Source organism: Aphelocoma coerulescens, chromosome 1A (assembly GCF_041296385.1).
Source record: "Aphelocoma coerulescens isolate FSJ_1873_10779 chromosome 1A, UR_Acoe_1.0, whole genome shotgun sequence".
Taxonomy (NCBI): Eukaryota; Metazoa; Chordata; class Aves; order Passeriformes; family Corvidae; genus Aphelocoma; species Aphelocoma coerulescens.
The window spans coordinates 58,186,372-58,203,721 of NC_091014.1; the positions used below are offsets into that span (position 1 = coordinate 58,186,372).

At 41.7% G+C, this 17,350-nt stretch overlaps 1 protein-coding gene and 1 long non-coding RNA gene across 5 annotated transcripts in view; one reads left to right on the top strand and one right to left on the bottom strand.

Annotated features, from left to right (window-relative positions):
* Positions 1–17,350, bottom strand: part of STAB2 (stabilin 2) — a 77,838-nt gene that overhangs the window by 49,483 nt on the left and 11,005 nt on the right. The window contains exons 8-18 of the mRNA XM_069002993.1: positions 16,023–16,219; positions 15,156–15,289; positions 10,792–10,919; positions 9,159–9,241; positions 8,358–8,507; positions 6,924–7,067; positions 6,077–6,139; positions 5,865–5,984; positions 5,181–5,234; positions 4,401–4,481; positions 3,300–3,452 (exon numbers count right to left, since the gene is read on the bottom strand). Of these exons, the coding sequence (XP_068859094.1) occupies positions 3,300–3,452; positions 4,401–4,481; positions 5,181–5,234; positions 5,865–5,984; positions 6,077–6,139; positions 6,924–7,067; positions 8,358–8,507; positions 9,159–9,241; positions 10,792–10,919; positions 15,156–15,289; positions 16,023–16,219 (1,307 nt within the window). The remainder of the gene's footprint in view (positions 1–3,299; positions 3,453–4,400; positions 4,482–5,180; positions 5,235–5,864; positions 5,985–6,076; positions 6,140–6,923; positions 7,068–8,357; positions 8,508–9,158; positions 9,242–10,791; positions 10,920–15,155; positions 15,290–16,022; positions 16,220–17,350) is intronic.
* LOC138104152 (uncharacterized) overlaps positions 1–17,350 on the top strand; it is a 148,772-nt gene that overhangs the window by 37,645 nt on the left and 93,777 nt on the right. The gene's annotated exons all lie outside the window — the stretch shown is intronic.

The window sequence follows — 17,350 nt, forward strand, 5'->3', positions numbered from 1 at the left end:
AGATGAAAGTACCATCTATATTTGTATTTTTATGCAGTCTCCTGTATTCATATCTGGTTCTTTTGCTCACTGTACTGGGAGAGCAGTGACCAACATATGGACATGCCTTCCACCTGTGCCTTTGGTGCAACTGCTGAGCCTGTCTGGAAATGTCACTCATGATGGGCTGTGCAGCCTGGGGACAGGGACCCAGTGTGTGTGGTAAACAACCTGCACACACATCCTAGGTGGGAACAGTAGGGATAGGAATTTGAAAAGGCATTATACCAACTGCTGAGATGCATACTTACGGACAGCATACCCTGTACATTCTAAGTACGTTTGTTCTATGACTTCTAAGTGTTAGAGCGTGAATCTGGAACCAAGGGCTATATCTGCTGACTCTGATTTTTGCAGAATGGTTGTTCGTTTCCACCTTCTCCCTTTTTCCTCCATTTTTCCTTTCCTCACTCCCTTCTTTTAATGAATATGAAGCTTCCTCAACAGAAGAAAACAAGGGCATGAATGCACTGATGTCCTCTACTCAGCTCAGTATAATAACTAATACTGTCTAAGAGTCTAGGGAAGGCTACACACTTAACTTCTATGAGAATATTTTATTTCTTCCTGGAAAACCACAGCTTATTTGAGTCTTGAATGTAGGCAGTGTGAAGAGAAATTTTTGTGTATAGGTGGCAAAGAGAAAAATATTCTTTGCTTCCACATCGTAGATCCTGCACTATGATCCAGTGGTACATAGATATTTTTTTGTCTTCACCTTGTGGCTACTTTTCCTGACTAGACAATTTATCACCATGTGGTGGTGGCAGAGGTTGGCAGTTACATTACTGAGGAGATATAAGCTCCATTGGCAGTTTTAAGGGGGAGTTCTCTGCAAGCTCAACACACAACTTGAAAGGTTGAACCTTTCAGAGTGTGGATATGGAGTTTGTCAAAGCTATGCTCCTTGTGACTACCAATGTCTTGTTTTTCAATCAAGTTACCATAAATCCTAGAGCCAGCATCTGGTGTGCTACATGACTGTGTTTTGTAGCCATTGGACAGGAGACAATAAACATGAATTATGGCATTTCTCCCACAGATTTATCGCTGGAGCTCTGGGGAAAGACTCAGGTACTGGTTTAGTAGTCCCTCATGTTGTACAGGATTTAAAGGAATAAAAGACCAGACTTAGAAAAGCATTTGTGCAGCAAATAGCTGAGGTACCAATACCACTACTATGTTTTAAAGGCATGTGGGTCAGATGTATTTTGGCAAATGCATTTAGACATTGCAAAAGCTCTTTTATGAGCTGTGTAGTCATGTCTAAAGCCGATATAGGGTCTTGCCTTTGTGTTTCTGAAGATCTCTGTAAGTGTGCCTTTGCCTCTTTAGAACTTAAAAATCTGTCTGGTTGTTGTGGGCAATGTTTCCCTCTGTTGGTGTTCTCCTTGCTGCTCAGCACCACTTCGTGTCACCTACTAGTCTCTTTCCCTCTCTGAAATGGTTCCAGCCATTGATGTGTACTTGCTCCCTCCTGTGCCTGAGGAAGGGAGTCTGGTCTCTCTCTTCTGCCATGCCCCAACAGAGGACAGAGACAATTGTCTGCACCTGCAGGCAAGGTCAGTTCTGCCTACTTTCAGTAGTAGATTGATACACTGCCTTTACAGAGAAGTAATGGGAGCACAGACATATATTCCCATCAACTCTGCCACAGGGGTGATGATATCTGGGAGAAGGTGGAGCAGGGAGCTGGGGTCAGCTGGTCCTTCAGTGCTCCGAGCACCACTTGTCAGAGATCATCAAAATTAGCCATGGTCCACACATCAGGCAGGTACTGAGGACCTGTTGTCCCTTCTGTGCTCTTTGTGACATTAAGAATAAGCCCTGCTGTCCTTCAGTTAGGGTCAGGTGCAGCTTTCAGCATTTGGGTCTGGTTACACAGATAAGTATACATTAGCCCAAAGGTTTCATCTTTAGGGACGCAAAGTCCTTGTATGTGTATAGATCTACCAGTTCCTACAAGGTTTGTGTCTTTTAACTCTTTAAATGCAAGTAATATTTATTAGGTGGTGTTACTTCTGTTTTCTGAGAGCAATGGAAATGCTTGGTGCAGAGTCAGAACCGCAAAAGCCATTGCTCCTTTGTGTTCTCTTGGCTAGCAGTGCTCTGCTTAAGTCTTGGAATATGTAACCATATTTTTAACTATGCATGAAGCTTTCAAGGCTGACAGAAGTGCCTAACTTAAATTTGGGGAATAATTTTTGTGACTGACAGTGTTTGTTTTTTCTTTAAATAATTTTTTTGTCTGTTGCTTTAGGGTTGATTGATGTTGGATGTGATTTTTAGGTAGGTTTTTGGTAAGGAATTCAGATAACTGGAGTGTTCAGGGTGTGGATTGCTTTTTGCATCAGAGATTGATGCTTGGAGCTCTGCCTGGTTTATGATTATATTGCACATACAGCACTTTGTAGTTACTGCCTGAGGCAATAGATCTTTACTGACAGTGTTTTCTTCATTACACTTTGATGCTGTCCAGCTCTGCTGGGAACCTCTTTCAAAGCTGTGGTTCTGGACTGTTGTAAGCGAAGACATTAAATGTTTTCCTTTTGTACCGGAACTGTTACTGGCCCAGATACGGACTTGAACGTGGTCCAGAGGCAGCTCACTGGAGCTGTGTTTACTCCAAGTGAAAAGTATGGTCTGACACTCAGCCCTCTTACCAGAAATAACATCTGAGTGTTACCAAGTAAAGGCCTGTACTGTTCTACCTAGCTGAGCAAAGTTTGTCAAAATCCACCCTTTTAAATAGGAACAGTTTTGTTTCTGGAGGAAAGTAGGGCTAAGGAATATTGTGGCTGCTGAAAATAACATATTTCTAATATATAAATATAAAATTATTATGTTAATATTTTCACTTGCTGTTTCCTTTACCTGCATATTTAATAGAAATGAAAATATTGATCTGGAGTGGTTTCCCTGAGAAACAGGGAATAGTTTTCCCTGAGAACATGACACTTGTACATTCCCAGGTACTTGTATGCACAGATGGAATTCGGGAACTGGAGGAAAGAGTTGGACTGGAGAGACAATACATTTCAAAGGGTTAATGCAACAACTAGATTTTTTAAAATGGTATAGGATGTGTTAATACAAGTTCCCTGTTTGCAGTACTGCTGGTCTGGTGGCCACTGATATATTAATTTCCAAAACCACCTCTTTCAAATGGATGGTATCAGAGAAAGTTAGTAAAGTAAAGAGGAAGCTGGAATGCCTTGTATGGAAGAGCTGGAGATACAGATTCATTGTGATTTTCTTACCTTTGTGGCTTGACTTCTTGTCTCGTCACACCCATGTGGTAGGATTGGAACAATTGTGGGTGGGATGAGAACACCATCAAGGGTATAAATGCGACCATTTTTTGCAACTACATCTGTTTCTTCCATTTTTTCTCCACTCACCAGGACTTGTCCCTTTGAAAAAATACATTATTATTAATAATGAATTGTTTGTAGCACCTCAATTAATGAGGATTTAATTTTAAATTTTTAAAATTTTTAGTCATACTTCTTTTGAATTTGCTACCTAGTTTTTATTATGCTTGCTTATACAAGAAGCACACGTATATTGTGTATTTTCTTGAATATTGATCTTCAACAGAGGTATCCAAAGTTTTCTATGAATCTGCACTGTTAGCCTGTGGAACTGGTGAATAATAGACTGGCCAAAATGAGAAGGCTACTAATGACTTCAGGCACTGATTTCAGTGGGCATAAGCATGCCTTGGTGTTCTCTCTGACAGAGGAGGGGGAAAGTGAGAGAGAATCTGGGATCTACCCAAAGTCACAGGAGAGAGGAAAAAAGTATTCTTTTGGCATTTACTTCTGCAGCTGCTCTGCCCTTACAAGAATTTTTATAGGTGCTACTCCAGAACAGAAGGAAGTTAACCTAACAGATCAGTTTGGTTTTCAAAAGTACTGACAAATTACATGTTTAAAAATGTATCAACTAGGGCACTGCAGGTTCAGAGACTATAACATTAAAGAGATAAAAAGAATAATTATTTTTGTGTGCATCAATAAGTGTTTAAAATTACAAAAATATGTAACAGAATGATTTTAAATATTTTAAATAGATTTTTTTTTTAATTAGACAGAGAATAAATGAGGATCATTCCCGGACTGTGGATAATCATAAGGGCAAAAACTCTGTAGTCTGTCCTTATATACCAATCATTTGCTCTGCATCCTTTATAATACTAATGCTAACAGTAGGTGGGAATTGGAAGTTGAAAATTCCTGCCTCATTACAGCAAGAAATTCCTCTGCTAATGCCTCCCCTTCTCCCTTTTTTTTATTCCCCCTGCATGCAAAGCTGACTTGATCAGAGTGAGCTGCTCACAGGTGAGCTCTGTGACTTACAGTGCTGGTCCTGTTAAAGTGAATAAACTGCTTTGCCATGGTCCTGATGTGCTCTATTGAGACAAGGCTGGCAACCTCTACCTGAAATGAATATAAATTGGTTGAGAGAAGTGTAATATCATTTCTCTTTACAAATCCAGACAGATTTCACAAGAAAGACTTTCTCTGGGGTGAGAAAATTATTATCGATGTGCTCAGCCTCCCATTGATTAATCTGCTTGTGTAACAAAGTTAGTGTCATTAAATCATGACTGAGCTTGCTGGTTCCTGCATGTGAGGACCTTATTGCTTGAAAGAATATTACTTTTTCTTCCAATTATAACAACCAATCTAATTAAAATTAATACTTGTCTCTAAAAATAGCCCTGTGTGCATCCATAGACCACTGTGGAGATGGTAGTGCTGGTACCATGAAGGTACCCATGGATCTCATGTTGCCTCTGATCCTACTTTCTGTGCTGGGAGTGTGACCACCTCAGATGATGTAAACAGAGCCTCTCACTAAGCATACAGTCACTTCTTTCCTTCCTTCCCCACAACAGAGGCTGGGGTGGGGATGGACCTCCCCCCCCAGGAAAAGCAGGGAGCCTGCTTAGAGGATGAAAAACCAGCTCTTTCTGAAAAGCAGAAGACTGATTTTAGCAGAATAGGCTCAAAGAGAGCTTGATTTCAATGGCAGCAAGTCCTTTTCCTGCTACTTTTGTGCCTGCAGTCCTGACAATACCCCCTGGCAGTGCTTCTTGCTCTTACACTCTGGGCTGGCAAAGCAGCTGCGCTCACCTCAGTGTTGGAGACAATGTGATATCGGACCAGCTCCAGCAACTTCCAGGAACCCTGCCAGTGCAGAAAAGAGGCTGTTTTAGCCCAACATGAGCCTCACAAACCCAGCCTGGCATCTTGAGTGAACATGGGGATGGGAACAACATCACTGGCTGGTGCACCAGGAACCCTCTGGGTCAGGGTGGTGCTCAGCTTGTGTCGGGCACCCTGGCATTCCATGCCCTCACCCCTACACCCCGTTTTATTTTGATGTGGGCCTTTCATGACATGCATGTGTGCTGGGACAGGCAGGAGGTGTCCAGGGTACAGGACACCAATATCCACCTCCTGGGACCCCGTCAGCAGTGACTCCCATCCAATGGGGCCCTTGTGGCAGCTGCTTCCCTTGACTGTTTCCACCAAGGGTGATGCATTCCAGGAAAAGCTTTGGGGCTTTGCCATTCTGTCTAGGTTGTGATGTCTGGGAAAAAGCAGAGGGTTAGGGGCCTGGTGTGGAGGAACATCATCCCAATATGTGATGGGAGACCCCAAAACCTCTTCTTCTCTAGGTGTTGTCTGGATCTTTAAGTGTTAGAGATGTTTTCAACCTGATCATAGGAGCTAATTTAGATTGGACAATACAGGTATGCATCTCCTATCTATCTCCTATCTGAGAAAGATTTGACTTATAGAAGGGGACTGTACCTCTGCAGAAAGCAGGTAATCCAGAACCTCAGCTTTCATATTACTCAGAGCCTGGTTACTTGGAACAAAGACTGTGTAAGCCTGGTTGTCCTGCTGTAAATCCATTCCTAGGCCAGTTTTCTGTTTTGGTTTAAAAATAACAGAGAAATTACATATTAATGTCAAAGAACATCTGAAAGTATCTTTATGTAATTGCTTTTCTGGATCCTTACCTCTATCAAAGATGTAAATTGGCTGTATCTTCCATTAGCTTGAAGTACTGACATTATAGTTTTCTGAAAGGGGATAGAAGTAAAATTTGTTTTAGTTGGGAACATGAAATGAATGCCAGTTCTTATGAGACATTTCTTGACTTACTGTGTGAGTCTCAGTTGTTACAGATTGAATACATTTCATTTGAGGGGCTGGTGGTGCTTGGAAATGGCTGAGATGGCAGCACTTCGGTCCTGGTGCTATGCTGGCTTATAGTTAGATTTTGTCATTGTCCTGAAATACTGTGTAGTCACAGGAAACACAAGCTCTGTGTGTATGGGGAAAGGTTTTTTACATCCTCATCCCCAATGAGAAAAGGTAGAGGAGTAAAATATTTGACAAATGCAACATAAGGAAGAGAACATTTAAGTGAGCATGATACGCAAGGCACCAAAAACCAAAGCATTCAAAATCACCAATTTTTTTTAATATTAGACTTTTTGGGGGGAGGAATTGCAACTTTGAATACAAGTCTTGCCTCCTGTCTGTCCAGATGCCCCTCCTTTCAGTATGTGATTCTGGCATTCAGTGAAACTCACTGATCATGACTGCCAATTTTCCAAGGAGCCACTCAGATGCAGTGAGAACATCCGAACCCTCCCCAGACCAGCTTGGCAGAAGGGTGAATGTTTGTTTTCTGTGGAAACTGTGTCATTACCTTTCTCTTAGAGTATTGCTTGTGAGCTGATGTGCGATGTCTTAGTAGAGTCTGCTTAGTTTCTGTCAGTCATCCTCCTTCACATCCACTTAATGTGAAACTATTTTAAAAGGAAGTTTGACATTGTATGTATATAACTTATGGCTCACCTCTTTGCTGCTCTCAAGTGTTGGCTCCACATTGTCCATGGCTCTGTCAATAATGTGCAAAATTCCATTGGAAGCAATAATGTTTCCCTGCAAAATTTTTCCTCTTGCCCTTCCTCCTTGGATTCTAATTCTTAATTGATTATCCTGAAAGAAGCCAGGCAAGAGATAGTGAATTCTTTACACAAAATGACAGCAGAGTAAGTACACAGGTTGAACGTAGTATAAGACCCCCTCCTGTTGCCAACACCTAAACAGTTTAAGTTTGGGGAGGCTAAAGATTGCTTCCAATGCCTATCAAGGAAATAGAAAGAATTCCTTTTCATCTGGACCATGTTCTTTTGTTGCAGAACAGCAAAGTTCAGGAGAGAAACAGAGACAGGCCCTGTGGTGAATTCAGGGTACCTGAAAGTGTTCTAATGACTGCTAGTAATAAAAATCTGCCAGGAAATGATTTAAAATATTGTTGTACTGCAAAGGTCAGCTCCTGTAATCTTAGGGGACTACAACCCATTTCCTTATATTCTATGTATATTTAAAACAACAAAATGTTGCTGATTCTGCACTGTACTGAAGCCTGCAGGAAACAAACAGGGCTCAGACAGCAATGATATTTTCCTGTTACAAATGGAGTGTGTATTCACTAGACATACAAGATAGATATTTCTTCTCAGATGTCACTGATGTACTGCAAAACATGAGAAGTTCTTAATTTCAGCCTCTACATAGGCCCAATCTATTAAGAGGCACATAATGGATGAAGAACAGTAATTCCAGATTATAAAATCTAGTGTATCATCCATAGAGAACAAGTTTTTAAACTCTGTGTTCAGACTGCCCTGATGTTTAGTGACATTGGATAATCTGGACTAATGATGAACTCTGTTATGTATCTTCCATGGTTAATTGCCATGTGTTCAATCTCTGCTGAGGATTTCCATTTGCTGCATTGTTCCAAGGCTGCTGATGCTCAGTGGGAGGTGGGGTCTGCAGCTCAATAGTGCTTGCTCCATGTGAGCAGTACTCACAGGTTTGCAGCATAAACTCCGGGCTTCTTTCTGCCCTTGCCATCTCTTACTTCACCTGGGTCCTCTTAATGCCCCTCCCCTGCCCCCCCCAGCTCTGTTGGTCATACCTGTAGATTTAAGATAGTTTTAGCAAACATTTTAGACCAGTCTGTGTTAGTCTGCCAAGTCACTCAGTGCTGATACATGTCTAAAGTTAATTACTTTTCTCACTGGTTTTACTGGGAATTTTGATGCCAGTGAGGCTTCAAATTCTACTTGAACTCCTTGTAGCATGTGGCCTCAGCTGTGGTTTTTCATAATCCAACAGTTATCTTCACCCTGATATCTCCTGGCAGAAAGAGCTTTCCTACTCCTTGTGGAGGGAACAGGGAGCACTATTCTTGCTATGGGAGGCTGAAAGGCCACTTACCTTTTCTCCCTTTGACATCTCTCCTGACTTGCCAGTCAAAGTATATATTACATTAGTATTATTCAAGCTGCTGGTGTTCAGTTGACCTGCAATAATATGGAGTTTAACGAAGTACTGGGCTTTCTGTTTATTTTTCAGAAGATCCTTTATCTAGAAAAGCAGAGGAACAGAGATTTATTTCAATGCAGGCTTAATCTAAAAAAAAAAAAATGTCATGGGTGAATGCTTTTTTGGTCTCTGCAGCTGTTACATTCTGAATTTACATGTTTTCCTGTGAAGTGAGGTGATGGAATCTGAACAAAGTGGAGACCACTCTGGGTTTCACTTCAGCTCACATTATACCCTTATGTTCCTGCATGAGCAGTAGGTGCCTCCAGAATTGTCCTGATGTCAGTGGAAGGTGCTGACTACTTACATATCAGTCTCCCTCTTTTTTTTTTTTTTTTTCACTAAAGCCTTTTTCTTTATCCCCCTTATGTAAAAGGTGACCTGCAGGCCTCCCTGCTGACAATTCAGAGCTTTGTTCAATCCCTGTCTCAGCCAAATGAAAAGACTTTGAGTATAGTCATGTAAGACAGTCCAAAACTTACTTGAGGTGTGACATTGTTCTACACTAACACACCAAATTATTTTGTTTTTCTTTCAAGTGGGAAAAATGCAGTCTGTGGCCCATAGATTTAAATGTGACCAGAAGTGTACTAGAGCAAATTATCTGTCTGCTGAATCAAAACATGACACAGATGAGATTTCTGCAGAAGCCAAATCCCCCCTGATGTGAAACCCTTTCTCTTGTTTACTTACGTTTGTACCTTTGAGTCCCTTGTTTGTTGGTACAAGCACAGTAAATGGTCCCAGAGTGCTCAGTGGCCATTCGTAGGTATTTTCTTATGAGAGGAAGGAACAAAAAAGTTTAAATGCCTATTGAAAAGCTCATTCCACAAAGGGACTACGCAAAGCTGTGAGAGAGGAATAAGCAAGAATACTATCTGTGATGATTAAGTATTAATTTAAGATTCCAGAGTCCAAGACATTAAAAGGTGAGAGACAGATGAGATGTGAAATCCAGGTGCTGCTGCATATTTGACACAAAATGAGGCAAAACGTTCAGAATGCTTCTGGCAGCCTGGATTCTGTGGCATGCAGGCTAGAGCAAGGATACAAAACCAGCAGTTTCTTTGGAGATGTGTCCTTACAGGAAGACAGCCTTCTGCTTTAAATCAATTCAGTCTCCATGGGGTGAGAAATATGCTGCTGATAACCTGCTGGTCCAGCAACTATCAGCAAACACATAACTGGTAATCAAAACTGATGCACTGAAAGTTAATTAGAATTCATTTACTACCCAGAGGTTATTTCTGTATCCAAGACAGCAGCGTGAGAGACCACTGGCTCTGCAGCCCAAGGTATTAAATATTTCTAATATTCAGCTCTTTTTCTAGAGGTATAAAATCAGAACTGAAAAAAATCTTTACAGTTGTTACAGCTGTATTGTACAGAGAATGTATCTCAAAATTAATATGCTGTCTTACAAAAAAATCTATAAATTCTTAGCTTTTGAAAGACATCAGTGTGGAGTGAACATATTGTGAGATAACCTCTGTGGTTAATGTCTTTGTAGCTTCTGGTTAGTAAATCATATGGCACATTTATATCCAAAAATTATCTGAAGAACAGACAACCTGGGTTGTTGTTAACTCAGCATGCTGGGCGCTTTTCAGACACGTGAGGAGAAAAGCACAGAGAAACTGCAACTGAACTCTCACTGCTGAGGCAATGAATACTGATCTTCACTTCTAAATGTGAAAGTCACTGCCAGGTTTTGTCCTTGGCCAGATATGGGGGATTTTTATTCCACGCTGTTCAGGAATTCATGATCTTTATTTTAATTGCTGGGCTCCATGGGATTAAGCAAATGATATTAAACAGAAGGATTTTTTCCCCCCACATTTACAAGTTTAACTCAAAGATCCAGCTCAATTCTAGCAGTGTTTGTTCATAGCTCAAATTTTTGGCCATAGAGAAGATGATGAAGGCAGTTAGATTGTTAAGTTCACAAGGTAAATGGGAATGCCAGTGTTTTTGGTGGACTAGTGTGTGTCATTCTGGACCAAATCTCATTTGTCCAAAGCAGTGGGGGCAGGGAGAAGAAGTGGGATAATCCCAACTATTACACTGTGGGGCAAAATCCACAGGTGATATCAAATGATGCGTGAGGGGTTGTGGAAACGTGTTTAGCACTTCTGCCTGGAAGTTCTTGCAGACTGCATTCATGGTGTGATGAGCAGAGCAGCTTTAGATGGTCTCAGGGACTTTGCAGTCAGCAGCTGTGCCATGCTGTGGGTGGCACTTTCCTGTGGCAGGGGGTGTTGGGGGAACACAGAGCAGGATCAGCCCCCTGGGAAGAAGCTGACTCTACTTGTGTGTGGTTACTTACCCATGAGCAAGAGGCTGGATGTCAGCTTGCCCTGCCACTGTCCTCCCGTGTTCAGCTCTTGGAGGCGTTCCATGATGTTCCCATAGCACACAAACCCATTCCCCACGGAGCCCCCCTGGCACGTGCACCTGTGAAGGGATTGGGATTTTTAGCTGTGGCTCTCAATAAACCAGTGCCAGGTGTTACCTATTGCTTCTCTGAAGGTGTTTTCAGGAAATACTGGTGCACTGTAGGTAATTCTTTGCTTCTACATGCTGTGGAGTGTGTCAGTGTGTGGGGCAGCCTGATGGCTGCTTGCCTGATGTGGTGGACTCCTGTCAGCTGGGCCAGGAGACAGCGATCTCTGTCCCACAGGACCTCTTTGAATAGAGGCTATGTGCAACCTCTGGTCCCAAAATGAGGTTGCTGGAGCCCAGAAATCTGCTGGAGCCCAGAAATCCACTGAACCTGCCTGTCTGTGGGTAAGGAGAGAGCACAGCATAAATGTGTGCGGTGCCATTCTTGCATCAGGGAGGCTGTTTTGTGAAGACCTCACTCGTGACATGGGATTTGGCAGGATTAATGGTAGTTAAGGAAGGTGACGGCAGCTCATCACTCCTTGGAAGAGCTGCATGGATTTTGTAGAAAAAGCAGACTGGTGTCAGTCCTTTCAACAAAGCAAAGTGGTAGTTTGGTACCCTGCCCTTTAAGTAATGCCAGCATTTTGGGCAATAAAACTTGTACTTTTAACATTATCTTTTTTTTTTTTTTCTGCTGCACTACAAAATCTCATGCTTTTTTAGATGTATGTGTTGCTGCTGTCTCTGTTGTGGAAATAGCATCTCACATGTAACACCCTGGCTTGTCTCCTGGGGACTCCAGCCTATGAGAGTTCCCAGTGATATGCACCTGACCCAGTACTCTGGATGTCTAAAGCAGACTCAGGTCATGGTGCCCATGAGATGGACAGACAGACACTGGCTTTTAATAGTGCCTTTCCCTGTGAAGTTTGCAGCATGTTCCATATCCATATAAGCCCTATCCATGATGATTCATCTCTCTGGATTTATTTTTTTCTAGTGGTATCACTAGAGAAGGAACATTACTTCACGTGAGCAAAAGATGCCCTCTCTATAACTAATCATTTGCATGTGCTGGTTGTTAAAAACACACACTTGCTACTCACACCCCACAGTAGTATCAGCCTGATGCCAAACCCTCTCTTTTTTCCCATGTATGGTCTCTGCTGTAGCTGTATCTCTAGTGAGAGCAGTGTTATTTGAAAATCCCCACAAGTCCCTGCAGCCTGGGGAGCTGCATACGGGCTCAGAGGAGTGCTGAGATTTTGGCCAAGAGGCTCAAGCTTTGGCTCTGATCCTGGGTAAAAATGGCAGTCTAAAAGCATCTTAAATTTTTAGGATGCTATTCTGATGGTGAATCCACTTCTTTTTAAGTGGATCTCTTGAGCAGAGAGAGTATGGCTATGGAGCCTGGAGATGAAGGGTTTACAGCTGGGAGTGAGCAGCAGCTGCTCCTTGGGAGCTGATCCCTTTTTTTCTGCTGGGGTAAGTATTGCTGTATTGCTGTAGGTAGCCCCCTTCCACTTCTGATCAGAGAAGAAAACAACTGAGGCTTCAAAGGAGCTGTGAAATAACATAGTAGAAAAAAGGAACTACCCTTGAAATATGGCACAAATCAGATCTAGGTTTCAAAATAAAGCTTTCCTCTCTTTTTCATCCAATGTTCATAAAGGAGCAGGTGGGTAAACAAAATAACTTTTTTGGCTATCATTTCTGGGGGCACAGTGAGCTGCAGAAATGCCTGCCCAGTTTGAAACTTCCCTCCTGAGGACAATATTGCTCATAACTGAGTGGGCATCCAAGTAACATAGTTTGGATTTGTGTGCCAGAGGAAAACATTGAGCAATTACAGATTAGCACCTAGTGCATAGGACTGAACCCTTCAGCCTGTGTGTTTCCTCACTCCTTCTGATGGAGTTGACTTTCTGTGGCTGGGCGTGGGGAGGACCAGCTGGATGACTGATTAGATCTGTTTTGTCTTAGCTTTGTCTGGAAGACCTGCTTTGGAACTCAGAGTTCTTATGGCTTTACAGGTTTTTCTTTGGATGCACATCTTTCTGTATGGGCTGGGTGCCTCTAAAGAGGACGGCTTTACACCAAACCCTGCTGGACTACCTAAACTCAGCTGTTTGATGTTTTCATGGTGTGCTGTACAGACAGCATAGGCAGGACTGAAAAAATAGGAACTGTCACCACTTCAGCTTACTCAGGGAAGAAAAACTGTATCTCTCCAGAAGAGGAAAGCTCAGCTTTCTGTCTCCATTTTACCAAAACCCTTTATAATAGAGTTTTGGTTTATGAAGCTGCTAATTTCTACATTGGAGACCTAGGAGAAAAATAAGAATGGGATTAAGAGAGAAAATAATAGAGTTTAACGGATGGAAAGGTAGCTCTGCTTGGAAACCAGAGAGGTTATGATCTAATATGCAGTGTAATTCTGCACTGGTTGAAGCTTTATAGCTTCTGGGCAAGGCTGAACATGATTACTGTGCTGAAGCAACACCATGGAAAGCATCAGCACTTACTCAGGAAAGATCTGTGTGGGAACATAAGACAGAGGCAATTGGGATTTTTGAGGAGGTTGCTGTGTTATATTCACAAGTCCAATGTTTGGTTTTTTTACGTCTTTGCCTGTATGAGAGATTTATTCCTGTACAAAAAAACTTGGTTCTGGAGAAAGTAGAACTGTCTATGTGGGGAAAGCTAATAGCACAACTGTATCCTTAAAAAAACCAAAACAAAAATAGAAAGGAAGCAATGCAGTTTTGTGGCCTCTATCATAGCTTTGTGTTTTAGAAAAAGAAAAAAAAAAACCCAACCAAAAAAGCCCTCCCAAATACATTTAAAATCTGGGATGCAGCCAAAATACAGTCTGCCACTTACCAGAATCTATTTGTTGTGCCCACATTTACAAATCAACAGTTTTCTGTGTAAAGTTCCTCTTTCATAAATGGATTTTCCTCTAGCTTAAGTGTGATTTCAATCCCACTCCATTCTTCTGTACTTGTTTTTGCCATTAAATATCATTAAATGAGGTGCAAGGCATTTTTTTGTTCTTTTCCATCCCCAGTAATAAAATTATAATTTTCCCATTCTAAAATTCTCAAAACTTTCTTGGTTTCAAAACCCATGCTGTAACAGTGAAACAGCGACTAATTAGGAAAAAAGGCTCCTGATTTTGGATGTGAAATTTTATTTCAAAATTTCGGCGAATGTTGTGCAGTATGGTAGTACTCTAAATATTGTGTGAGCCTATACGAAGCAGTTTGAGTAGCATACTATGCTGTAGAAGAGAACTTGGGGATATTCTAGATGAACTTGTTTGAAATGCACAATAGCTTACACAGAAGTGATGTTGGTATTACCCTGCAAGGGAAAGCTGCATGATGACACAAGGACTGGCAATAAGAATACTCTGCTGTGTGAATGCTTTCTGTCTACAGATCTATATGATGATTAGTTCCTAACTTACAATGAATGGCCTGTCTTGTCCTTCATGTTCAAGCTCTCAGCTCCCAAAACCTGGTATTTCAGGCACAACGCTTTAACCCAGTACCTGCCATCACTGTCCTATAGAAATATGTAAGACAAATGCTGTGGTTTAAGAGAGCTTTGTTGAGTTTAGTGTTAAGACTGACTTTCTCCCTAACATCTGTGTAGCATATTTCTGTACAGGCAAAGCAAAGTCTGCCAGAGGTTTTTCAGTTTCCCACCTGCTTGACTCAAGGGTTTGAGGAGTCTGCTGAGGTTGGTGTTACTTTTACAGCATGGGGGGGGCAGATTCCCAGGTTGTATCTGTATTAGTATAGTCAGAAGAGGCAGGGCTCCAGTGCTATCCCATAATTAATGCTGATTAATTTTCAGCATGCTGCCTGGTGTGTTTCTGGCCCACACCAAGTAGCATTTTCCTGGGCAGTGCCCAGGCACAGCTGAAGGGATAGCATGTGCCAGGGACTGCTGCCAAGAGGCACTCACTCTGTTTTGGAAGAGACTTTAGCTGTGAGACAGACAATGCTGCTTGCCCTGAGGAAAAGAGGTTTTGGTCCCTTTTATTTACTAGTGTAGAAATGACCTCTGAGTGCTTTAAAAATAAAACTTAATAGGCATTACCAAATGGCCTGATGAAATCTAACACTATGTTAATTGGCTGACCCTAACCCCATTAAATCTTGTGATTTGTCCTTGATAAAGAAGCCATTAAAGATAACTTCAGGAGGTGTTCATCCACAGGATTTGTTTCAGCAGCCCATTTACTAGGGAAGGAGGGAGAAATGGTGTGAAACTTTAATAAGCAAAAAGACTCACGCAATCTGTCCTGGTGCAACTGTTAAGCATTTAGCTTTTTTGTGGCAGGTGTTGTTTGTTTCACAGATGTCCATCATACTGCAGCCTTTCCCAGGTACAAAGTTGGTATAATGCTCCTTGCATTCACAGTGGGACTGAATCAGAAGGATGTGAGAGGGGAAAGGACATTAGCCATGCAGAAATTGTGGATTTCAGGATAATTTCTGGTACTAGGGCTTGAACACAGTGTCTTAGTTAATTACCTGATGAGTTCAGACACAAATATAAAGCTTATATTTGTACACAAGAGCCTGGGTTTCAGCCACGTGCACTTCATTGAAATATGACCACACACTGCAAAACAACCCTGGATGATCAAGTCCCTTTTTGGCTCTTCAGGCTGTCCAAGCAAACCAGGCTTTTTGAAGTCTTGCTTTTTTGATGGTGTGAATATTACACATGGAAATTGGAGCCAGTTCCCAACATCATGATAATATGCAGTCTTTATAAAGTGCTGTTCATTGACTGCTTTCAAAGACCCAGATTGCTTCTTTCCTAAATAAACTAAATTTAGACATGTATCTGTGGTACCTGTAGAAGGACTCTACGGGTCCTGCAAGTCCTCTGGGTTCAGAGATACAAAATTTAACTGGGAGATTTATTTCAATGCCTCCATTTTGGGGAAGCAAATCGTAGCCAAAATATTCCCAGAAGAAAGAGCACTATTGCCACTTCTGTTTTCAGAGGGGAGATACAAGGATTCCCTCCTGATCACCAGCAGGGTTTCTGTCAAAACTAGGAGTAGGATTTGATTTCCTTGAGACCTATTTCCATGCCCTCATGGCTTCTTTTTGGAGGAGTTATTTCTTCTCAGGCAGTTACACTCACCTTTCCTGGACCATCATAGATGCAAATGCTGGACTGTGCAGGGCAGCTCCCATGTGCTGCTTGACAAGGGTCTATGGGCAGGCAGATTTGACCATCCCCTCTGTAACCTTCCCTACAGGTGCATTTGTGCTGGTTTGGCCCCAGGTAAACACAGTTGGCATTAGGATCGCAGACCTTTTTGGAGCATGGATTGATAGCTTGTGAAAAAAGAAGTGAAGTAAATGAATCATTGCCCACAGTTCTAAAATTGAAGACAAGGATTTAATAGAGCACCTCAATGCCAAACAAAGCCTGGGCAGACTAAACTTTTCCTAGCAGCCAAGTCTGAAGTATTGTGGAGGCATGGAGATGGAAGGGAGGAATGTGTTTATGCTAAGCTAGCAACCAACTTTTTGCTTTTGAGCAGAAATGATCTCTTAACTAGGCAAATCGAGTCATAAACAGATTAAAACATGTAACGTGCTCATTAAAAGATCACAAATATTTCCTTGTTCTCTGGTGGATTTTAACTGGAGAGATATGAGGTCTGTACAAGCTTTAAGCACGTGTTAGGTCAGTTGGAAAATATTTCTCAATACAACAGGCCTTCACTGTTTTCTTTCCGGTGATTAAACAATATAATGTCATCGGTTCAGCTGTATGGAAAACTGGCCAGCAAATGCTTTAGTCTTCCACACTGTTCTACTTTCAGGGCTGCACTAAAAGCTTTCTAGTTATTTCCCTGAACCATTTTTAGAGGCAATGGCACTGCTTGTTCTTTTTCAAAATAAAGCAGTGCTTGCAGAGCATCTTTTCACACCTTTGTGTGCAGGTTAGGTTAAGGTTAAGCACACATACTATCTAGAAGATGGCATGCCCTGGACAAACCTAAAAAGTGGTGCTTCTCACTGTTTCCCCCTCTTCTCCTCCCTTTCTTTCTCCTCAGCTGGGACTGATCTGAGCCAACATCTACTAAACTGTTCTTCCAGCATCAAATTAAGCAATATTCTTTGTTGCAATTGGTCTAGAAAAAAGAACAGGTACCATAAGCCATAAGGTGAGTAGAGAAAAGAAAATCTGGATTTTTATACAGTTAATTTGGGCATTCAATGGCAAGTAGAGAAGTCTATAAAGACACCTCTAAGGTAGCCTTTACCTCTAGCTGAGATGTTATTAGCTTTGTTTCACTAAAAACAGGAAAGCCAAAATGAAATTTACTTGCCTGTATAGTTTGTCCTTGCTGATGGAACTGAGCTGCCACATGATGGATGCTCAATAAATATAAGTCCTTGGTTGCTGTTGCTGATTTTTATGGAAGCAAGCTATGAGGCTGAGCTCTACCAAGCAGA